Source organism: Ptychodera flava, chromosome 20 (genome assembly GCF_041260155.1).
Source record: "Ptychodera flava strain L36383 chromosome 20, AS_Pfla_20210202, whole genome shotgun sequence".
NCBI lineage: Eukaryota > Metazoa > Hemichordata > Enteropneusta > Ptychoderidae > Ptychodera > Ptychodera flava.
Window position 1 is genome coordinate 33,657,270 of NC_091947.1, and position 26,275 is coordinate 33,683,544.

General features: G+C 35.7%; 1 protein-coding gene across 1 annotated transcript in view; it reads right to left on the reverse strand.

Annotated features, from left to right (window-relative positions):
* Positions 1–455: 455 nt before the first annotated feature.
* Positions 456–26,275, reverse strand: part of LOC139120738 (zinc transporter ZIP13-like) — a 37,582-nt gene continuing 11,762 nt past the window's right edge. Inside the window, exons 2-9 of the mRNA XM_070685276.1 lie at positions 22,921–23,022; positions 13,002–13,126; positions 11,991–12,206; positions 9,131–9,220; positions 5,700–5,750; positions 5,156–5,288; positions 4,752–4,851; positions 456–3,925 (exon numbers count right to left, since the gene is read on the reverse strand). Of these exons, the coding sequence (XP_070541377.1) occupies positions 3,850–3,925; positions 4,752–4,851; positions 5,156–5,288; positions 5,700–5,750; positions 9,131–9,220; positions 11,991–12,206; positions 13,002–13,126; positions 22,921–23,022 (893 nt within the window). The 3' untranslated portion in view covers positions 456–3,849. The remainder of the gene's footprint in view (positions 3,926–4,751; positions 4,852–5,155; positions 5,289–5,699; positions 5,751–9,130; positions 9,221–11,990; positions 12,207–13,001; positions 13,127–22,920; positions 23,023–26,275) is intronic.

Here is a 26,275-nt window from a genome sequence, read left to right on the forward strand (position 1 = left end):
TCAAGTTGAGTTATGGCAGCCATAGGAATACATGTACCATACATCAATTTGATCTTTGACCATTTTCAAATTTTCTAGACTCATTTGCATTTATTTTAATCTCAATTCACATTCATCTGAATAAAACTTCTCCTTCAACAAATGATGCACACCACAAAATACTCGGCTGATACATTGAGCATATCATTCTTCAGACACAATTCACAGCCTGGTAAGGTTTACATCAATGTTCCGATACTTGCACATTGCATATTAAATGCACACCAGCTAATACACTGAAACAGAACTCTGCAGTATTAAAATACTACAGTTTGACCAGTCTTTGGACCGACATACTCAGACAGGTAAACACACACAGACTGCCCTTAATGATCTCAATACAGCACACCATGCTATGCAAACCTATTCCAAATGGGAGCTAAGCATGGGAGTAAATAAAGCACAGGTGACGGGTATACTTATGAACCTTGTTTAATATATAATCATTTTACATTCTAAAGTGCACTGTCTTACTACATATCTAGATGACTCTATGCAACACAATAGCGTATAGTTTTATGGTACATTCAGCTGTATCTTCAAGTTGGATGGTGACTCATGTAAATTATTTCCAACGACAGCTGTGATCTTCTCAGGAAGACATTTTTTTACAGCATCAGAAACAAAATATATTTCTAATTTTTCTCTATTATAGTTATATAATGTAAATGTTATTCTGGATAATAGGATATATTTGGACATGTCATGTGACATGTCATGTGACATATCAGTGAGAGTCTATTATGTGACCAAAAATTATGAAATGGAGTATTGGTTTAAAAATTAATAGAAGTATGATTTTTGTATGCTAGGAATATGACACAAAATAAAATTCTGTAATAATTAAAATGTTGGACAACTAATGAGAGAAATGAAGGTTAAAGGGTTATCGAATCAATGAGAAAAATGTTACAAAAGTATCATGAACACGTAAAATAATAAACTTTAAAACATTTTGAAAAATAAACAGTGCTATATTATCAATATCATTGGTAAAACATATTATCATAAAAATATTGGATTTATGATGAAGTGACACAAAAGAACAATAACTGAAAACAATTTTTTCACAGTAATATTTCTTATCGGTTTTCTCAACTGCAGCATGTTTTGTTGAATTTACATTAAAAAAAACAAACACAACCCCCCCCCCAAAAAAAAAACAACAAAAAAAAAACAAAAAAAAATTGAGTAAAGGCTCCATTATTGAAAAGGTTACGATTTGCTTTCAACTAAATTACAAAATCTCTTTCTCACTCTAGAAGGATTTGTTTCACTTTAAAAATAATCCCCTAATGTCTAATGTTTTTGACAGTAACCTAACGCTTTAAAGTGTAAAGTGTCTGTAATGGGAAACAATCTTTTCCATTCATATTCTAGAATTACACAGAGACTGTACCGTCCAAAGCCAGAAACTAGTCTGTGCTCTTTGGAACCACATGCTACAATGACTGTGAATTACCATACTGCCAGTGTTAGGTAATCAGACTCCTACAGATAAAAGACGATTACATTCTGTGAAATATACATTTTTGATAAAAAATTATAATTTTATGATATACATAGAGGATAAGTTTAAGTTCAAAGAGAAAAATTTTTATACACACACACACAACAAAAGAACATTATTCAACCAAAATTGAATAAATCAGAAATCAGTTCTGGTATTTGTAACAGATATTGTAGTTGTGATATGTCCATTCACATACAGTGCCACTATCCAGTTTTATACAAAATGGTTCAAGGTAGACTTCCATGCTGACAAAACTTCCAAAATATGAATTTTCTATTCCAACAAATCAGAATCTTCACTATCATCAAACTGAGCACTGCATGGAAATTAGCATATCATGATAAACTATTCTTCTGTTAAAAATCAATGTTGAAATGCTATGATACATAGAAATGTCACAAATTTACAGAGTCAAATAAAATATATACAGGAAGACTGCAATTTCTCTTGGTAGATGTTTAAAATAATGAGATATTTCTCATTTCACTACAGCAAACAACACACGTTATAAATACAGCAGATTATTTCAGCATAATATATCCATTAAGGGTTCTGCCATAAATGCTATGTAAATGACAATCTTGTGTGTTTGGGAATAACTGCCGATTGGAGTTTGGAAAAAGACACTAATTGCAAGATTAGCTCTTGTAACATTATTTGAATTCTTGTCATGTCTTGTTATTTCCTCTTTTCCCTGTATGAAGGCATTGAAATCACAGTAAAGAGACCAATCTAAGCAATCAGGACATCTGACTTGGATTATATTGAAAATGTTCACATGATATTGGGCATTCAAGTGGCCGTACAAAACACTTTTACCACATGAAGCTACTACTGAAAATTATTTTAAAATCAACAGTGTAAAGATGGATATTAAACACTGATCAAGGCTCTATGCATCAACAAACATATAGATATTTACATCTTTTATCAAAAGTATTTTTGCTGATAAAATATCAGTCTTTGTTACAAGATTGCAGCTCGGCATAATCTTTGACGACAAGAATGATTGAAAATCATGTCAAAATGTATTGATATCAACAGAACCCAATAAATCCATGGATTTCACATTTTGATATTGACCGGCAAGTGATTTTACATTTATGTTTGGGAAATATGAGTTCCCACCTTGATAGAGTCTTAAATTTTACCGATTTTAACAATCATTAAGATCTTCACAAAACCCATCATTAGCCAGCATGCTTCATACTAGCCTATACTTCATACACATCATTGGTTCACTTAAAATTTTATACATTACAGAAAACTTTAATCAATTTTCATTTTCCTAAATCATCTACCTTTTGTGGGAAGACACTTATCAAAATTAAAAGAATTACCTTCACATCTAGGCAGCTTTTACATGATTATGTCACTTTGTGACAAACACTACGCAGTCTCTCATCACAGATTCATATCTAACATCGGACAAAAAGATGTTGACTTGCATTGAAAACAATCTGTATATTCTTTTTCAGTCATAATGTTGGACCTGCACAATGGCAAATAGGGAGTCAAGGGTCTTCAAAGAATATTACTTAAGTGTAAAAGGCTTCTGAAAGTTGCTAATATGTATGAAAAAGCGCGAGAGATTGCATTGAAGATAGAGACACATTACCCTGTTCTGTCACTATTCTGCAACTAACCTGATTGACAGGCTACACACTGTAACCATGGTTACCATCTAGTAACCGTGGTGAAACAAACAGAATTACTCATTTGCAATATAGTGTAACTATGGTAACTGATCTCCTAAATCTAAGTAACCAAGGTAACTGATCTAATAAATCAGCTTTAACAGACATAATGACTCCCAGTACACACAGTATTATAGATACAGTCACTGTGTCAAGAAATCCACTTGCATTTTTTAATAAAAAGGCTTTCTTCTCTATTTAGCATATAAAACCCTGTAAATGTTATTACAAGTTTTGTCACAAACTTTGTGGCGAGTATTTAGTCTTGTTGAGTTAAAAGTGTAGAAAGGAATGAAAGCAAGTGGTATGGTGAGATGTAAGGTGGAACTGCAAAGTAAATGAGATTGTGAATTAATGCAGATGATGCAATGTTAATTAGATTAAGAGTTGGATCATTAAGCTAATTTTTGATGGGTCATGAGGGCACATGATTTGAAGAATGTGATTTGGAAACCTGACATCACTAATCAAGAACATTACAACACTGTCCCAATTATGACAGTGACTATGGGTCAAGAAGACACATCTTGCTTTCTCCTCTGAGACATCTTAGATATGGACAGTGATGTCATCTCGCCAGAGTTTGGTTTCAGTTTTCGGTCAACCACCAATCAAGGTAACCAGTCCCATCACAAGGACACCACCACAGAGACAAAGAACTTGCTTGAAGGATTCCCTGTGGACATGGAAGATTGCATAAACCTTAGGATTACTCTGCAGTCAAAATTAAATTTTACCCATAACAGTCGTAGTGGAGTATTCCATTAAATTTACCCATAACAGTTGTAGTGGAATATTCCATTAAATTTACCCATAGCAGTTGTAGTGGAATATTCCATTAAATTTACCCATAACAGTTGTAGTGGAATATTCCATTAAATTTTACCTGTATCAGTTGCAATGGAATATTGCATTAAATTTTACCCATAACAGTTGTAGTTGAATATTCGATTTTACCCATAACAGTTGTAGTGGAATATTCAATTTTACCCGTAACAGTTGTAGATGAATATTCCATTAAATTTTACCCATAAGAGTTGTAGTGGAATATTCCATTAAATTTTACCCATAACAGTTGTACTGAAATATTCCATTTTACCCATAACAATCACAGTGGAATATTCTATTCAATTTTACTCATAACAGTCATAGTGGAATATCCCAACATTGGTGCAAACATGGTGTCAAAACATGCTCAGACTTGCTTTTGTATCTTGAGTCTATGGAATTATATTTGTAGACATGAAATGCCTTGCATGCACACATTTCCATCTATGCAATTGCTCAAGAGGAAATTTAATATTCTGTCATTAGTTCTTTTAGTCATGAGATTTAATAGCACTGTTAAAAATTTTGATGAACTCCCTGAATCTAAATCTGAAAGATACTTAGGAGACACACACATCTAATCAAACAATGAATAGCTGGTACAATTCTTCCAATTTTTTTCCCTCACCAAGCAAAATAATATTTTTTTTCAACATTTATTGTGGTCTACTTACCTAGGGTTGGTCTCTTTGAGTAAATCAGGTACCACGGTGACCAATGCAATGTAAATAAAACCCCCTGATGTAAATGGTAGAACCCATGCTGTGCTGTCTCCTGAATAATAAAGCAAAAATTTTATTTACACGCACAAACATGCTGATGTATTAGATAAATACACTGAAAAAAGAATTCAGTTCATCTTGTTTGCAAAACGCATTTTAAAACGGCTGTTCATTTGCTATTCAGTGTTCAAATATCATAAATTTATTATTTCCATATTAATACATGTTGGTACATGTACTTCATTTTGTGGAATGTGTTGCTTGTTAATACAATGAAAAAATGTTCCTGCCTGCTTTCACACAACCAGCACAATACTTAATATAGAAAACAAAAATTGAAATGATATGATACATACCAGCTCCCTTGGCTGATTCTGCTAATAATGTAACAATTGCTCCGATGACACCACCAAGGGATGTAAAGACCTGTGCTTTGGCAGCTGACCATGTATCAAAGCCTGATCTCAAAAGGATTGCAAAATCACCAATCTACAGAAAACAAAATTGACACTAGTGTGAAGCATTCGGAAAGCACATCATTCATCGTGTTAGAAACTACATTGATTATTATTCTGAGAAGGAATAAGAGTATAATGAAACCATACAATGGCAAGAATATGATGTACTGAATGAAAATTGATAAGAAAGGACACAGTGCTCCCATGAGATTCTGCCTTTTTCTATTAAAACCTATCAGACAAGCTCAGACAAATAAAAAAACCACAAAACATGCTGCCATGTTTTGTTCTGATATATGACATGTAAAAATAATTTTCTCATACAAAGAGAAAGTAATTACGATTTTTATAATCTGTGGCATTTTGAAAGACAGACCTCAGACCTAAAACTGACAATCTCTGTATATATGTGCATTTTCGACAAAATTCAACGAAAGCTTACCTCATGAGGGATTTCATGCAGCATGATAGCAAATGTGGTTAGTAATCCAATCTGTAAGATAACAAAATATGAAACACAAATATGTATCAGTCTTATCCAAATCTGTGAGTTTCTTCAGATATAAAACAGTCAGAGAATCCACTGCCATTATTTCACAACAGAATGTGTTAAATACACAAATAACAAATCATTGATGTGATAGGGAATTGTTGCTGACTTACATTTATTACTTGATTTAGGAAACTATTGGTACAATTCACTTTTTTCTAGAAGTGTTCATTTACTTCAGTTATCTTTATTTCCCTTTTTTGATCATCTCAGTATTATTTTCAATTTGTTGATGCAATACTGCTATGAAATCAACTTCAATATTATGCACATTTATGACAGGAAATGATCCAGTATTGGTCAGAAACAACTTGGAATGGTAAAAGATCAGTATCATGGTTGATTTTTTTAGGTACAGTCCAATATTACTATGATAATATGGTAAATGAAATCTGGGCACTATCTTTGATGATAGTGTACATTCACACTCCAGATTGAAGCAAAAGTGATAACATTACTGAATCTGTAACTTGTACCTAGCAAAGACACTGTCAGAGTCTCAGGTATTACCTACCAGTGATACAGAATTTAGGTACTGCCATACCGGTATACCTGAAAGCACATCTAAACCTATAGTGCCTTTGTATTTTTTCACTGTCTCAAATACAAACAGACATACCGGTAAATTTAAACCCTATGACGGATACAAAATATCGTAAAACTCAGTAACTTTGAAATAATGGTCCATAATGAAATGTTTTGGCAAATCCTTCGAATGCTGCAAATTATGAAATCATGAGTAAAAGATTTCACATCATGGTCTTTCAGTGTTTTCTCAAAATTTCAACTGAATCTAGACTTTTTAAGATTTCCTGATACCGTATATTGAACTATGGTTATATAACAGTAAGAAAGTCAAGACTAAATGTAATGTTGTGGACAACATAATTGTAACAGCAGTATTAAAGAAATGAAGGCAACTTCATGGATCAGGTCTAATTTTGTAAGTGATATGATATGTGGACGTTAATGTTTTGATACAATCAAGACAAAAATGCAAAGAAGAGACTGATGACTATTTGATGTGTAATTGATTCAACTCAGTGAATTGAACATAACCACACAATACCCTAATTCTATACAGTAGGTAGCTTATCTTGTAACAAGAGAAAGCTGACTGACAAAAGCTTTCTGAGTACTCTATACACCCCCTACTTGAATGACAAAAGGGCATATGCCTGGTATTGATCTGTATCTATACCTTGACAATGGAAATTATTGACAGCAAATCATATGACTTGCACTGCATGCTGTGCATGTCAATAATTGAATGTACTTTTTATAAGACAGCTTACAGGTAATGACTTGGCTGTATTCACTGTAATCCATGTAAGTTGGTTGATATTAGTCTTTGATGAACAAGTATCAAATGTTGAATATGTTGAAAGGATTGAAGCACAATCAAAATCACACAATTAGAATGTTTTCAAAGAATTAAAGATGTACAATTTTGAGTTTTAACCCTTTCACCCCCAGTTCCCTGTATACCGGTCCAAGATCACCATTGATAACAATGGGTTTGGGTGGAACCATGATGGTGAAAGGGTTAAACCATTCAATTTCAACACTTCGGCACAACACACATATACCGGTAGTAGACCTTTTAGAGTTTCTCTTTCTCAACAATGGTTCTACTTCTCAATTAAAGGGACATACGGCATTCTACAGGCTCAGTATGCCAAAGAGGTCACATGATGGAGGTACAAACAAAACCATGTGTACAAACATGCATAGAAATGCCTGTACTCCAAACGGTTTTGTTTTCATCGTCCATTTGAATTCTGGTTGTAACTCATTACCATTTCATTTAAGATTTTCAGTATAGGAATATGACTTATTACTACCGGTAGATAAATGGGATAAAAGTTTACTTGCATGTCATGAAAATTACTAAAAACTTTATAGAAAATACAAAAGCTTTAAGGGTCAACTATAGGTTGTCAACTCAAAGAAATTTGGTTTCGTTGGGACTGAGGTAAACTGTACGTTTACAATCTGAGAATTTTGGATGGCTGGGACCACATGTGGTAGACTAATACAACAACTGACAAAGAAATTTGGTCATGGCTGGGAATATGGTAAAATCAAGGCCAATAGATAGGAGATAGAACATTTGTACCAGAAAAAACTATCAGATTCCCATTGAGAATGCCAAACAATTAAAGGTAATGCATGGATTTTTTGGATTTGTATTTGTGTCAGATACAAATCTTTTCAAGCAAGAAATAACTGAAATTAGCAGTTGTGAAAAGCGTCACTTGCATGATCATCTTGCAATCAGATTCATGGTCACATGATTAAATTTTGTTTCACCAATTTTCACAGCCTTCAACACATTTAGCATCTCAATTTGTGACTCATCTGTCAGGACTGATGTATAGTCATATTGAACACCTTAAGATTGGATTTGTTTGAATTGCAAAGATACAGTATAAATCAGTATTATAATTACTTGTCATTATGATTGCCGTAACAGCTATGCTCTGTTGAGGACTGTAAACTTCGGGTCTGGAATTACCTGCTATAGTAGCCATATTCAATTACACTAGCAGGTAACAAAAATACCACTCATGCATTAATTTATTCATAAGCATCCAAGAACTTTATATCCAGTAAAATGCAAAAAACTTGAAGAGTACAGTAATTTGAAGCTTTGTGGTAGGTCAAGTGTATATCACATTTTACAGTACCATGTCCTTTAACAGAATTCAACAACACACATTGTCATGCAATACATTACATAATCCAACTGTATCAAGTCTAAAGGTTCATGGCAATTTGTGAGTTGTTGCAAAGTTTACAGGTTTCAAACTCAGTACACAAACACTCTTTCCATTTCTAAAGTCTGAGAATCCAATCATTATACCGGTACTTTGGGAATGGTGCCATCAAAGAATGATATTTTAGACGGATGGAAAACAGCTTGCAAAACAATAAGAGGCCTTAACTTATGTTAAGGTAAAACATTTGACGAGTTCAGATCAGTCCATAACATTAACCGTTTGAGTCTAGAGACAACTACTATTTTTATTTTGCGCGATGTGGAATAAACAACGGCAAAACTGAAGGCAAACTTTCACCATGAAATATTCTACACTCATAATTTGTTTTTACTAAAAATAATTCATACATGTATGCTCTTCTAAAATACACATATTGTTTATGTCTTCCTGTCTTATAACACATCTTCCACTGAAAATGTCAATATGATAGAAATCCACACAATAAACACTAAACAAAGACAATGGTCCTATTAACAATTCTTATAAGCTAGTATCTAGGACAGAACAAATTCAAACTGAAATACCGTTTATCACACTTACCTTGGTACTGATTAAAAAACTGGCTGCGACTGCTAACCCATGTGTGAAATTATCTATGCAATTGGCAAGTAAATTGAGATAGCCAGTAACCTGTAAACAATGAGGAAACACAAAATTCGTAATACCAGTGACTAAATTTAAGTATACATAATATTTAACACTTAATGTCTCCCCCCTCCCATTTCCCTCTATAGAAGTCCAACTTTGCCACAGAAAACAAAGGGGATAGATTATGGTGAAAGGGATAATGCACAACATGATATATAGCATGGTAAAGTCGCCATGCACTAGTTGTATCATTTCATTTCCATCAAATACTTGGTATTCATCCACCATATCATTATACAATTGATGGTTTTAAAATGACCCTGGACTGCCAGGAACTCTACATTCAATCACATTTAAAACCCGGAACAACATATCATCTTATCAGATCTTTAAAACCTAAGACATTGCATACCATGACTTTTAATAAATGAAAGGTTTAATAAACACATGATACAACCACCAGGCACCTGAATGGGGTAGGGTTTTCTGAAAATACTGCCATGGTACATGAATAGGGTAGCGTTTTCTGAAAATACTGCCATGGTACATGAATAGGGTAGGGTTTTCTGAAAATACCGCCATGGTACATGAATAGGGTAGGGTTTTCTGAAAATACCGCCATGGTACATGAATAGGGTAGGGTTTTCTGAAAATACCGCCATGGTACATGAATAGGGTAGGGTTTTCTGAAAATACCGCCATGGTACATGAGTAGGGTAGGGTTTTCTGAAAATAACGCCATGGTACATGAATAGGGTAGGGTTTTCTGAAAATAACGTCATGGTACATGAGTAGGGTAGGGTTTTCTGAAAATAACGCCATGGTACCTGAATGGGGTAGGGTTTTCTGAAAATACCGCCATGGTACATGAATAGGGTAGGGTTTTCTGAAATACCGCCATGGTACATGAATAGGTAGGGTTTTCTGAAAATACCGCCATGGTACATGAATAGGGTAGGGTTTTCTTAAAATACCGCCATGGTACATGAATAGGGTAGGGTTTTCTGAAAATACCGCCATGGTACATGAGTAGGGTAGGGTTTTCTGAAAATAACGCCATGGTACATGAGTAGGGTAGGGTTTTCTGAAAATAACGTCATGGTACATGAGTAGGGTAGGGTTTTCTGAAAATAACGCCATGGTACATGAATAGGGTAGGGTTTTCTGAAAATACCGCCATGGTACATGAATAGGGTAGGGTTTTCTGAAAATACCGCCATGGTACATGAATAGGGTAGGGTTTTCTGAAAATACCGCCATGGTACATGAATAGGGTAGGGTTTTCTGAAAATACCGCCATGGTACATGAATAGGGTAGGGTTTTCTGAAAATACCGCCATGGTACATGAGTAGGGTAGGGTTTTCTGAAAATAACGCCATGGTACCTGAATGGGTAGGGTTTTCTGAAATACCGCCATGGTACATGAATAGGGTAGGGTTTTCTGAAAATACCGCCATGGTACATGAATGGGGTAGGGTTTTCTGAAAATACCGCCATGGTACATGAGTAGGGTAGGGTTTTCTGAAAATAACGCCATGGTACATGAATAGGGTAGTGTTTTCTGAACATACCGCCATGGTATATGAATAGGGTAGTTTTTTCTGAAAATACCGCCATGGTACATGAATAGGGTAGGGTTTTCTGAAAATACTGCCATGGTACATTGTTAATTTTGTCACGCGGTGAAAAATCTGAATGAGGTCACTTTGAGTGATTTAAAAAAAAACAAGTCTTAAACCAGTACACAGTAGTTTGTCAGAAGAAAGTGAGTAGTCACTGTTTAATAATTACCTATTTTACAACCATGCTACTTTGTTGAGAGCAGGGAGTTACGACAGAAATACAGCAGACTATAAGAACACTCAAGTTTACGATTTGTGATAAGGTAATCCATATGATGTTTACTACTGTGTCCTTTGTGTCCTCTTTTGTTGTTAGAAAATTATTGAAGTGTTTATTTGCGTCTCAAGGCCACCGGCCCATATGTAAAGGGGGTTACATCAGTTAGAAAAGTCCGCTGTACGGGTCACTGCATTGAAACACGCAGACTGATCGTGGTTGAAAAACATTCCTCTAACTTTACTGCAAACCTTGGTATGTGCTAATAAGTCTATGAGTTATCAACATTATGTACATTCTTCAATGAGCTGTTGCCAGTGTATGGTTCAATCACTTCTTTTCTCAGCATGTAGGTCACAGAGTCCTTGTCAGCCTAGGGTTCAGCAAATGCATTTTAACCTTTGTCATGTACCTCATACGTCAAAAGTTGTGCACCCCATAGGATTTGATGGTAACTCATTGATGACATAGAGGCTGCACAGTCATCATTTGATGGAAAGTGACCTGGCACTAGTTTCATCTTGACAACTTTAGGCTTTAATATGTTCAAATTACATGTGTCACATAGGAAATTCAGTTTTTAGAAATTATGCATAAAAACTGACAGACAGCATAACAATGATTTACATACATCAATGCACCATTTGATGATGAAAATTGTTTTTAGACTATTTTTTAATGGATTTTTGTCTATTATGGAAATAAAGCATATGAATTTCATTTGTGTATAAACCCAAACATTTGAGGTGAAAACTACATGAAAGAGGCAATCGGTCACCTGTCCACAGGCAAATAGTCTCTTATTTAGGTTTATAATATATATATTATAACAGGTATGGAAATCTTAAGTTCATGGTTCATTTTTAAAAAGTATAAGACAACATGGGAAAAACAAAACAAAACGGTCTTTGTTGTTAATTTTCATTTCATAATAATAAACATTTGATCAGATAATAAAACCGTACACTGTACCTTAATTTTTTTATTTACTGACTGTTCTGTGCTCTGTGCTATGCTGCCATTTTGTAGTGAATGACCATTGGTTTGACCGTTTGCAAAGTGTCTTCCATTAGCTGACGATTTCTTCTTTTGAAGTCCATTGATTTGATGGTGCCGTGCTTTGATATGATTCCCCTCTCTGTGCCTGGTATCTGTGACTATGGTTGTCTGTCTAGTAGTGCCTGTATTCTGTGAGGGAAAATATATTGTACAGATTTTATGAATGCACAGAAAAATGCAAAAATTACTCAAATCTTGTCATCAGGTTTGTGCAGGTAAGTATGACTTGCCTACCCACATGTATATAAATCACTACAAAAAGAAATATACAAAGACATCAACTATTTAAGGGTGTAAGAGAATCAGATAAACAAGAATGTGACAGAACCAGGAAAACAATGTCACTACAAATTAGCATTACCCCATGACATGCAATATGCTGCTGGAAACAGCAGGTATGTCAAACATGGCTACAGTGAGCCAAAGTACAACAATTATACTACCAAATACCAAGGTGAGACCTTCACTCCTGGAGATTGAGCACATCGAAATCCAATACAAGCAACAGACGATCAAATAATATGATATTCCTAGTTGGTTATTGACAACTTCACCAGACCTAATTTTAAGAAAGAGTTTGAACCGTACACTGCCATCACATTTACAAAGAAATGCATAAAGTTACCAACTTTTCCCCTTAAAACGAATCTACTACACAGACTGAACACATTCATGGTAGTATAATTCCTAGCATGTAAACTTCTTTTCACTTTAACTTGCACAAAAACTTTGAGTTTCACAGTTAACATCATGAATTAACTGACCCCTTGACCTCAATCATTCATTTAGAACGCAGTTGCCAACAGCCCCTATGTCTATCTGTGTTGCTTCAATAGGCTTTCACTGTACATGGACATATATACAAACTAGCCAAAATTTCTTTACTAATACCTACAATTGTTTTAGAAAAGAAAGATATCTTACCTCAGATTCACTTTCATTTGAGTCAATTTTGTTTTCATCTGTAAAGACTTTCTCCAGAATCAAAAATGAAAGTATTCCAATAATTACCCACAATCCCACAGCAACGTTGTTCGATTCAGCATTTTCTGTAAACATAAAAGCCAAATGGTGATAAAATGTGAAGCCATCAAAATTTTATTTTGTCAGGTTGAGTTGGCAGGATTTCTCTGATGAAATCACAGTACCCTATACACTGCTTTGAATACAATGCTGAACTGGTCTGTCGTCCATTGACCTTGCAGCATTGTTTTTCCATGTGACCTACGCAACATTCTACCAATGTTGCTACCGCTATACCGGTAATTAGCTTTTACTACATTCTCCTTTACATTGATGCTCAAGCATTAGACACAGAAACCTCCAAATCAATTAAATTTTCTGTAACACATTACTTTTAACAATACTCATCAGTATTCATGATTATATATATTAAAGTTAAGTGAGTGTCGGGGACAACTTTTTACAATACTATAATTTCTATCTCTCTATCTCTCTTATGGGCTGATTTTGAAGCTAGAGGAGCAAAAAAAAAATTTTATTCTTAATTTTGACAAAAATTGAAACTTTGATTTTCCCGCAGAGATGTAGCACAAGGTTGATGGTCATTTTGAATTTCAAATTACAGTACAAGTATTATGTAACTTGTTTTCTAGTAAAAATTTGGCAAGGTGATCCCTGAATTTGTTTTATTCTTGGTTTTGAAAGTGACGGGTTTAAAATTTCCTTGAGGAAACTTTTTCAATTATGAGGTATGTGCTACCTTTAAAGCATACATGACAACACAGATGACATCATCACCATAGGTGATGAATCCGTCATTGAATATACTAAGTAATTTGCATACAATAGTAGTGTAGTGACTTACAGGGACTAAGACATGTCTGCTAAGAGAATATACACAAACTGTGCATTCTATAGGTAACTGATTGTTGCAGTGCAGAAGTTAAATAAAAAGGCAGGGGGAGCCTATAAATACCCCCTATCTCCCTGGGGATTCATAATCCAACATGAGTGGCACATAGTAACAACGTCAACGAATGCTCCCGAAAATCTGGATCTTTCAATAACCATGGTGTAAATTAAAGCACTGTTCCAACATATTACGTTTTGTGAATACTTGTGGCATCACCCTGTTGGCGAAATTCTCTCATTTTTTCCATTTTAAGTTGATTTTTTATGCCAAAACTGCTTCGATGATGTGTTCGAAGCGTCCAACAAACAATAGATGAAAGCATTCAAACAGCTACCAGTCACGAGGGGACGCGCAAAGGTGCAAACGATCAAACATTTGTTGTGTACATCGGATCGATTACGATGTCAACAATGAATAAACGATTCTTACTACTGAACAAAAAAACTTGACCAACGGTTACTGAACACGCGCCTCAATGAATTCAGACACAAACGGACTACTTCACGGTTTCAAGCAGATTGCCTCTCCCTTTTTGTTCGTTGATATGTGTACCTGTAGGCCTATGAATGGGTGATGTGTATGTTGACCTGCAGTACGATATTTTACGATAGATCGCTTTTGGAAGTATGTTGTGGCCTAGCCCTGCGTACGATGCCGTGTGTTCCCGGCGCGGCGTTACACGGCCTCCCACCACAGCTCTGCTGATTGCCATGGACAAAACCGGCAACATGCGGATCCAATTTGGACGGAGCACGAAAAACTACTTTCTAACTGTTTTCGGTCGAAATCAACTCGATTCCGATCTATGTATGCAGCCTACCCAAACCACTCAACCGCTCACAGACTGCGAAAAAAAATGCTCTCGTGACGTCCAAAACCGTTGTTTGCTCGCGATGCACGGTCAATGGCTCATGCAGTGGACGGGCATTGGATACGTTCATGCCACGATTACATGTATACAGGTGCCCATGAGCTTCATTATTTCCTGTCGGGTCGGGGCGATGAAACTAAATCGTGATTGATTCATCTCTGTCGGATTTGACCAAAAAGAGACACTTGACATAGATTATAGCATCAAGTCGTTCAGACTGAAACATGATAAAAGGTCTGAAGATCGCCGTGATCGGTGATGTCGTTCTTCTATATACGTTTTTCTGAGCTAGTTTTTTAGTAAATTGTTCGAGTATTAGCTGACGTTTTTTTGAAAACGTAATCAACTTTTCTTTCCCAACCAGGGCACAACATTACCTTTTTTACTTTCATGGTAACCTAGGATGAATTAAATCGCAGATTAATAGACTCTTATGTTCTTCCTCGATTGTCTGTGACTGATTTTGCTATCCCAATATCGATATTGCGTTCGCACTCGGGTGTCTTGAAACTTGTCATTCACTGAAATAGTTTTCGGACAAACTCAAGAAATTCGACAACTACTAACGAATAGTTGGCAAAATTTACAGAGACAAGCAATAATAATTATGGTCATTTTACCGCCTTTTTTACCATTTTTGCCGTCTTTTAATAAGCGGACTCGCTTGACAGAAACAGTATATAACGATCTGAGTTCCCATATTTTTACCCTACCGTGCGAGTGTAGTATTCGAATGAGTGAGATCATAATCTTACGCTGTTCTGAGTGGTCTTGAGAATTTTTATAATATACAATAAATTGACCTTATCAAAAGTACTCTGTTTTACCACCGTCCCTCCACCCACGTAGGTGGAGGGACGGTGGTTTTACATTGCTTGGATATTGATATTTTTCCATACGTTTTGACTGTTGATTTGAAGTCTTTTGATTCTCCATTGGCAGCAGCACATGTACGGTTACAACCGCCATGTGATGACCAGAGTGACTGTAAAGTTGTCGGGAAGTTGTTCAGAAGAAAAATCATTTTGTATTTAGAGGCTTCAGTTCGGGATTTTTCAAGATAAACAAATCATTATACATTTCCTACGTCTTTGAAACGGGGATTACGGTAAGTTTTCATGTGATGAAAATTTTGTGAACGTCTTTGCAATGTGTTCCCACGATGAGTGTGAACTGATTCTTTGTTAGTAAAAATCGTCAGAAATGGTCCAGTGACCGTGATAAAATAAACACAGATGCAAAACCATTGCGAGGAAGATAGTAAGAAATTCACATTGCAATATTTGCTGTCGTATTTCTCAGCAGGAATAAATAAGTTTTTACACGTTGTGTATAAGAACAGCAAGCAGGTGTTCGGCGGTCAATTGCTTCTATCATAATAATCTTGATCGCAGCTATTTGGCGAGAAGACAGCGGGTACTTATAATCTCGCAAAATTATTGATATCATGTCTTTGTGTTGAAAATTTTCGATCGGAGGCAGCTCAAATCAACAGCCGTGATATATAAATTCAGAATCGTGTTCTCACTGGACACCGAACTACCTGCTATCAACAGTACGTTATGTACCATCGGCGGTAACACATTGGCCGTTTGTACCGTCCAGAAATTTCAAAGCTAGATTTTTTTTTTACCCTGACATATAATACAGCGACCTTGCACACTAATGATCATTCCACTGTTTCTGTTGGGGTTTGTTGGTTTTTTAATTTGCTCCGTGGCCCCGGTAAGATTTTTTCAATACGATACACAGTTTGAAATTTTTTCAAGGTAAATTTAGTATATTCCCAGTTTGTGGGGTAAAGTTTTCCGGAGTGAAAGTTTGAGTTGACGCTGATAGAGTAGACGTCGAGCCCGGCACAGTTGACTGGGACCCGGTCGGTTTGGGGTCGTTTAGTCCAGAAACCTGCAGCAGAGTTCTGTATGATCACCGTTGGCATTTGGGTGATTTTTGGTCAAAGTAATGCAGTAACAATGTACGCCAGATTCTTGTGTTGTTTTTTCACAACCGTCATACGCGTATACGGACGGTTTTCGATTAAAAACGGTAGTAATATCCAGTGCTCGTAAATGCGTGCAAAATTTATTCAGTGACTGTTTACGCAGCAGTCGTAAATACGACTAGGATTTACCACCACGTAACAACTGTAAACACCGCATCAACAGTCCATACGAAAATTTTGTGCTGAATCGAGGGAGATAACAATTGCGGTAGAAAAGGTCAGTCCATCATCCGTCAAAGTTGTTGATCGGAAAAATCTTCACTGAGCGCCAACTACATGAGTGGCTGTTATAGTTGTACACGTAGTTCTATGGGCTTTCCACTGTCCCTTGTTACGAGCTATGTTCAAAGTGCGTCAAGCTACGAATATTTTCATGTACTGAGTTACAGACATCGGTGAAGTACCGGGTACATTGATTTTGTTCAAAACCACTGCCTGTTTGTTCCTCGTGTTGTTTTTTGTGTCCCTAACGTCGACTGGCTCTATGTGCGTACAAACATAGCAGTCGGGATTAAGATTTCCTGGATAAATAGATTTATTCCGCCTCTGACGCAAAGATACACACTGTTTTACATGTGCCACTCCTAGGCCCTGGGATCGATTTCCATACCTTTAAATAAAAAGATCTATATGAAATACACAACACTGTGATATACAATTTTAAGTATGACCTGTCCCCTTTGTGATGAACCCATATATGTTACAGATTCATCCACTTGTAAAAGTATCTACAGTCAATTTGATATAGGCTGACATTTCCATGGGTACTAGTCAATGTAAATCAAAGATCTTGATCCTAGATAAGACTGTGTTATAAAAAGAATAAAGGTTTCTTTCGAAATGAAACCATACGAAAGCAAAAAAATCAACTTCACCGGCAATACAATTTCATTCTATTGGATTTGCTGCACCTCGACCAAAATGTACAGTGTTGAAACTAGTTTCCGCTATTTAAACAATTCAAGTACATGTTGCTATGGTTTGAGATCCTGAGTAAATTTAGATTTTTTCAGACTGCATTATGTATAAAAACGTGTTTCTGATGTTGTCAGTTCACTAGGATTAGGTTATCTTGAGCTTGAAATTTGTAGATCCTATGGTCTCTTTCCATGAACATTTAAGGTAGCTACATACCTTTTAGACACTTACAGATTTTTATTTTTTTTCTAATTGAACACGTCCCAAATCCCAATAAAGTATATATTTTCTGAAAGCCCTGATATAGAACTATCCGACCAAGCACAGTACACGGTCATTATTTGCATAAGAGTCACGTGACAAGCGTTTTGCTGAACCTTCGAAAAACCGGTTTTTCCGCCTTATACGAACACGCTGCAAGATTTCTGGTTAGAATTTCTTCATTGACAAGCCTTGACAATATCCTTCAAAAACCGTTGTCTGCAATTTTTTCCCGGAGGCTCCATTCAAATTATATGGCGTGATAATTAAAATTCCTTGCAAAGCACCTTCATCTAAGGGGCGACGTCAAAAGTTCAATGAAGGATAAAAAACTTAATTCTTTTAGTTTGGGGTGGGGGGGGGGGGTTTGACCTAAAAAAGTTTCTATCCTACAAATCGATTTAAGGTAAAAATTGCCAGGGGAATGAATATTTTGAAAAAAAGAGCAGAAATGCACACTTTCGTGTTGAAGCCAGCGGAGGGAGTTGTTTTAACACGGTGCAGAGCTGCACCTGGCCTAGTTAGTGTAAACAATGCAGGCGTTGGCCTCTGTTGCACCATAGACGGTAGTTTCTCTACTGTCTATATGGTTGCACTCGGAATTTATAATTGTATTTTGCTACATTTCTGGTGCATGTGTAGTCCGCCTGAATGGAGTAGTGTGAACTGAGTTGTTACAACCACCAGGACAGTTGAGATAGTTTCTATACCTCTGGAAGGAGAAACCTGGACTTTATTGTTGTTGTTCTTGTTCATTCATTGATAAACTTCAAGTTTGTTGTTAGGATGTTGTATTTACATTTGATGAAACACAAAGTGTGTTCCCAATCTTAAGCCCCACTAGCTTTATCTTTTAGCATTATTTTTATGATTTTACTTTCAAACTAAAATAAGTTGGTGACGATGTAGTCATTTAGGTCTGTGTACACACTTATAACTACCTGCCGGGGCTATGCAATTTTTAACAAGATAAAGATTACACTGCGATTAAATGTTCGCCCAAACTATTAAATCACAGCCCCATGCAGAAAAGCTAAAACCCTTGATACTATGCATATCTGCACTGAAATCTTCATATAAATTGCACAGCATAGTCCAAACTGTAATGCACAAGGGTGAATGTTTTCAACTATGACATTGTATTCCTTTTTAATATTACCAATTTTTGAAAATGCCAGGAAATCAAAATGACCGTTAAAATTTTAATTTACATGTGAAATGTTTCTGAAAGGAATGGTTCCTAATGCAGTAAAAGTCATATCTCTTCAGAGGGTAGATTTCAGGAGGAGAGAGAATAGGTAGATAATTTGAGGTCAACAAATTTCAAGAGTTACAGCTAGTGGGGCTTTAACGATGCATTACTTTATTTCATCCCGAAATTGACTGATCCTTAGCTTTGCTTTACATAGAAAGAGCCTGGCAACAGGTTCAATATAAGTCAATTAAGTTTCTAGGGGGGTGGGGGGGTTTGGGGAGAAACTAAGGGAATTAAGTTTTTTATCCTACATTGAACTTTGACGTCGCCCCTAACACCTTTAAGAGCGCATTAAAAAAAAACCAAAGGCATATAAAGAAAATCCCAGACAACGGTTTGGAAGGATATTGTCAAGGCTTGTCAATGAAGAAATTCCAACCGGAATCTTGCAGCATGTTCGTATAGGGCGGGAAAAACCGGTTTTTCGAAGGTTCAGCAAAACGCTTGTCACGTGACTCTTATGCAAATAATGACCGTGTACTGTGCTTGGTCAGATAGCTCTATATCAGGGCTTTCAGAAAATGTATACTTTATTGGGGTTTGGGACGAGTTCAATTGAGAAAAAAATAAAAATCTGTAAGTGTCTAAAAGGTATGTAGCTACCGTAAGCAAAGAGATTCAATCAGTATAGACATTGGTATCTTTAGTACCTTCACCATATTCTGAATATTGTTAGCTAGCTGCTTTACATTCACATTCATTTTTCAATGTTCTTGTCATTTCTTGAGTTGAGATGGATCTGCTAACAACAAGCTACAGTGTATCTCGTTTGTGCTTCGACTAACAATCAATTGTCAAGGTTTCCATCAAATGACAAGTACAGAATAATTTCAAGGTCATACAAGATAGTTCAGTGTTGATTGCCATCGTAATTGGGATTTTGTAAAACTCTATACAAGCTGTACTGCATGGATGGACCTAGATACAAATGTACGGGTAGCTGGTTAATCATCGATCATTGAATATTTCAATGTTTTATCATTTTGCTGGAACAAAATGTTGGAAAATCTGATAAAAAAAATCACTGGCATATGAGCAGCTTTCTTTGATTTTTATACCAAATGATTATCATAATCACAAGACCAGAGGATAACTTTGCACAATACATTCACTAGTGCCAGATACTGTTTATGCCATTTTAGAAATGCGTGGTTAAAATTGTCATTGGAAAATTCCCATGACTGTGACTTGCAACAAATTTGTACATACTTGAAGTGGGTGGTTCCCGCTATCAGTCTACAGGCTATCAAATTGACATTTCTAGCTTAAATAAATATTTGTCAGATATTTTGTCTCCACTTACACTTTCAATTGTTCAACATCACACCATTAAAAGTCAAAGACCTTTTTGATATGATATAGTCAAATTTCTCAGTACAGCCAATGATTAGTCCAATCTCTGTGTACAGGAGATACCGGTATTTGTTGCACAATGCTATAATAAATTGTACACAGCTGTTTCGATTTGATGCTAAAGTTGAAATAACATTCTGATATTACATATTAAATATCAAACTTATTGCTATCTTTTCTAAAATGAAATAATATCTCCATTAAAAGTTATTATTTCTGTCCAGAAACTTCGTACTCTTTTCCTGAATCACAGATTATTGAAAAAAGATGGATGTCCTTGGTCATGCTGATAAAATTGAGTATATGTATGATGTGCTTGAGGTAAAGAGATTATTTTATCACCACTGATATCAGATTATCTGAAGTATATTCTCTTCTAATCATCTCATTCTGGTCTCTTTGTCCTCCTAGTATTAATTCCAGACCTGAAGCAAGTAATTTTACTCCAAGAATGACGTCAACGCATGAAAGGTCTTTTTCTGTCTGTGATTTCACTGCGGGATACTGAAGGTAAAATCCTTGCTAAGCTTCATGTTTGAAAAATCTCAAGTTTCCAAATCCACTCGTTCCAGTTTGGAATACAGATTATAGCTGTAACATTAACTTGAAATGTCAGAACTCTACAGCCCACTTATTATTCTATAATTTGACACTATGTGAGTGTATTATCGGCAAAACATACCTTCTATAAATGTCATTTGATAATACTTTTTCAACTAATTTCATGATTGTTAAAAATTTCAACTCCAATGATACTAATATCATAGAACTTCATATAAATTGTTGGTCAACTTTCAGTTTACAGTATGACAAGATTTTTACCATTATACAACCCTTGATGAAATACCGGATGTATGACTGGATACTACATACACTGCATACAGATACGATTAAACTAAGCAACATTATACTGTTACATTTTTTCCTGAACCCAAGGAGATTGAACATGATGAACACATGTACACCGAGTACCTGACTGTAGGCGTTAAGAGTATTGTTATTGAATTCAGTTTATTATCATGACATCATCTACAGTAAATTGCATTGTCTTAAAAAAGTTATCATTGTATTGAGTTCATTCTCTTTGCTATCAGCTGGCTCAGGGACTTGTAGATTATTCTGTACACAATGTTGTAACCACAAATACACTAGGATCAGACCGCATGATTACATTGTGGAAATGATATCAGATAAGAAGTGGATGGATTCGCTGGTAACAATAATCAGCACAGACAAGGACAAGTTGACAATTGCCATCTCTGTGTCAAAATTGTCCACACTGCTTGAAATGATCCTTAAAAGTTTTTAGGTCTGGTCCTTTGATAGCAATCTTATTTGCTTTGCAAATAGTTCTAAATAGGAAATTTAAACATGTGAATAATCCAGAATATAGCCGTGGGTTTCAGACTCAATGGCGCTGGCACTCACAACTCACCAGGGAATTTGTTTTGCAGTTTTGTTAGCTATCACAGCATGACACACTGCACTAAAAGTTGAATGGGTTTGCAACCAGGATGTAACATTACTAAATAAATCACACAATTAATTTTACATTAAATTGTGGGACAGAGCCATTACAATTTTTTTTACTTAGGAATCGGCAGCTAACACTCGATACTAATTGTCTCAAGGGTAACTTAATCTAAAATATCTTTATCCCGTAACAGTTATTTTGCATGTAACTTCATCATATGATCATTGAACACTTTTTACTCAATTAACAGATATTTATACTGAGAAATCCTGGGATATTGTATGTATCACAAAACTATATAAAATTCAGTATAATTTTGATTGGATTTGAACTCACAACATACGGCATCCAGTCATTTAGCGAAGACATCAAAGTCACAACCGCTGGGCTAACACATGCATCATACTGTATCTAACTGTACAATCATTTTGAAAATAACAAGGAGCTTCCCAATCCCTGCGATTTTATCAATATTGCTATCTGTAATTTGATATTATAATATGCTAATTCATAACAGAAGTCTACATGTGAATGCACAAAATTCTGTTGACTGTAGCCTTTCCTGCCAAGTCCATATTTCACCATCAGGTCAAGATAGTTAAAATTAATGAAAAACAGCATATTCCATATGGTGTATTTTAACATAATATTGAACTTTTGAAGGCTGTTGAAAACATAAATACTGTAAACTAGATTTTTATTGACTAAAGATGCTATAACAGACCAGCCAAGCGGTTGAAAATACGTCATATTTTGGCTCAATACCGCTTTTTACTGACTTGGTTGATGGCGAAGTGATACTGTCTGGCAGGAAAAGGGTTATGCTTTCTTACCTGTGTCAACATGAGTCAAGGCTTCAGGCAATAAATGCAAAAAGACATCCCCTAACAGACCACCAACTGCAAAACTTAACAGCAGATTAAGAGCTGGAGTGCCTGCAATCAGAAAAGAATTACTGTCAGCAACATTACGGAAATCAACCAAAATCACACAAGAATTTTCATTGTTTTCAAGATTTGAATCTTCAGATTTTCAATTAAAGTCTTGTCAGCATTTCATGAAAGAAATTTGATGAGTATGTGCTATACTCAGGGCATATGGCAAACTGAGGGCTTAGTATTTCTCTGTCACAGCGCCTTGCTGGCTACATACTGTGGCTTGTGTGGCTTGGCTTGGCCCACTACCTTACATGTATATCCAGTATAGCCATGATAGCAAGTTAGCTGTGGGAGATTCTAAGTATTCATACATCTGATCACTTTGATGCAGATCATAATAGAAACCTACCGGTATATCTTCATTTAGATTAAGATACAGCAATCTGTGTGTTTACTAATATGACCATAACAAGCAACTTAAAAGCCAATAGAGCTCCACTGTATTATGTAGAGAATAACTATTTGTGCCATGTGTTGATGAAGGTGGAAATCTGTATAGTTCATTTCAAGATGGCATGCCCAAAACGGCCAAAATAGCTGCAAAAATACACAATTGAAGATTTCATCATAATTTGAAGATGTCATATTAACATCATCCCTAATATCAAAGCTATCAGACGAGCAGTTTTTGAGACACAAATTTTTTTGACCAAAAATGGTAAAAATTGCCCCCAAAATACAAAATTGCAGATTTCATCATAATTTGAATATATTGTTTTGATCATCCCTATGAACCTGTATACCAAGTATCAAAGCTATCAGACGAGTAATTTTGCTGAAATAAATTTTTGACCAAAAATGACAACAATTGCCTTAAAAATACAAACTTGTATATTTCTGTACAATTTGAACAAATCTGAAATATTTCAACCTTAGGGATCTATTTCCCAAATATTGAAGGTGTCTGATAAGTGGTTTTGATGAAGGAGCTTTTCAAAGATATTTTGACCAAAAATTGCCTTAAAAATACAAATTTACTTATTTCATCACAATTTGAACAAATCTTAATAAGGTAATCCCTAGGGACCTTTATCCTTAGTATCAAAGCTGTCTGACCAGTCGTTAAGGAGAAGAAAATTTCTGCCAAAAAATAGAAAAATTAGCTTCGAAAAATACAAATTAGCATATTTCAGTACAATTGGAACAAATCTAATTAAGGTTATCCCTGGGGACCTGTACTCCAAATATATAAAGGAATCAGATTGGCTGCTTTGAAGAAGTTTGGAATGTAAAAAGTAGACGAACAAACGCCTCCACACATCTACCTATCATGTAAATGCAACATATGGAACATGCCTCACTATTTTTGTTACCAACTTGACTTGATAGTGAAATATAAACTTGGCAGGATGAAGGTCAAAGAACAATTACCGGTAGACGTTCAATAATCCTAATACATGTACACATACACACCATCAACAGACGTACCACAATATAGAACCATTCATATCTACCGGTATACCGATCAACATAACACTGTAGATAAGTAAGGTATGTTGCTGGTCAAACTTGGACTTTTCATTTCAAACCCTAACTGCAGTACCTAATTTAAATTAAATCGGCTTGAGATCAGTTTATAATCCTGGGTACACACAATCACCTCATAAATTATAGAACACGAAACTGTATACAAAGACAGGTATCATACTGAAATTGTACACCATATGATTTATTGCTTTCATTAGCCAGGATAGATGAAGTGATATGGTACATGAATGCTCAATTGTGTTTTGAGAAAGCAGAACGGGAAATGTGATGTGTTTGTATTAAGTTTTCAATGAGACGTCAGCTGTTAACTTTTTGATAATTCTATTCCCATGTCAATATCAGCTTAGATATCAATTTCATTGACACAGGTTGCGTGTGAAGTAAATAATGAAATAAAGCGTTATTTTTGTTGCTGATGATCTACACAGAATCAATCTCCCTCATTCAAATCAGGTACATTGTTACTTCAAACCAACAGGGAACCATCACATTTAAACTGGGGAATAGATTGAATAAGGTACAGTGATCATTTCAAGTAAAAAGACGGTTGTTTAATTTCTAATTTCTATCCAAATGGAAAATATTTCTATTTTCTAATTTCCAATTATTGTGAAAAAGATGCAAAGTTTTGTTTTTATCTAATCCACGGTTACAATCATCATTGACAGTGTCACTTCCAAGAAATACACGAGATATGCGATACAAAACATAGTAATAGTATAGCACCCTAACCAATGCAGGAAGTGTAAAGGGTAAAGCTACTCAAGTATGTGGTAAGGATGTTTGGTCTCTAGCAGTGGCATAAAACAAGACTTTCTTTGAGACATTTCAAGCCCAAGGCAATCTATTTGAGACTAAACAGATGTGCTGCTTTATCCTCTGCAATTCAAAGCATGTAATCTGCAATGCATTATGGGACAAAGAAAAGAGATCCCAGGTAGCCAACCAGCTGATCTTGTGAAATTATAAGTATGGGTGGTTTTATGTATAACCTTCTATTGTCACATATTTTAATGAAGACAATTACAATTTGGAGGGGAAAGTAAAAGTTGTTTATCACTTCCAATGGACTGGTTTCCCCTCTCCCTTACCCACTGCCCACTGTGAAAACTCCTCATGCGCCCTCTCCCCACTTCAAAAATCACCCACTGCTTTCTTCCCACTGCATGACATTGCAATCTGCATCATCCAGTTTGCAAACAAGCAAATTCTGCCTAGCTGCTATGCCTTTACCCAGAGTTGCCAATTGAGCAAAGGCATAGAATATCAGCAATCTACCGTACATCTGCTGATGACAAAAAGATTGCGCCCACACATTCTCTTCCTACCTGCTGATGCATGACAACAATACCTAGCCCACAGACTGCCTAACAATAAACTGTTTGTGAACACTTATCTCTGAAAACAACTTTGCTGACAACTTTGACCCGTGCTACAAAATACCATAAGGTAGCTGTAACAGCTCAATGGAAAATGGGCTTGTCAAAACAATCTGTACGACAGTGAAGTATACACTGATCAAAGTTAGGACCAAGAGAATCTATTTTAGACCAGACAGAAAAGGTGAATAAGGCATTTGTTTGCCTGTGAAGTCTGCTGAGTTATCAAGTCCATTAAAATGATATATATTCATACAGTCCTGAGCACATCCTGGGATACCTGTACAACAACATACACCGTTATCATACACTGACATCTGCAACCTATGAAGCAGGTTTTGAGATCAATGAACCTTAGAGTCCAATGAACAGCAGACTCGCAC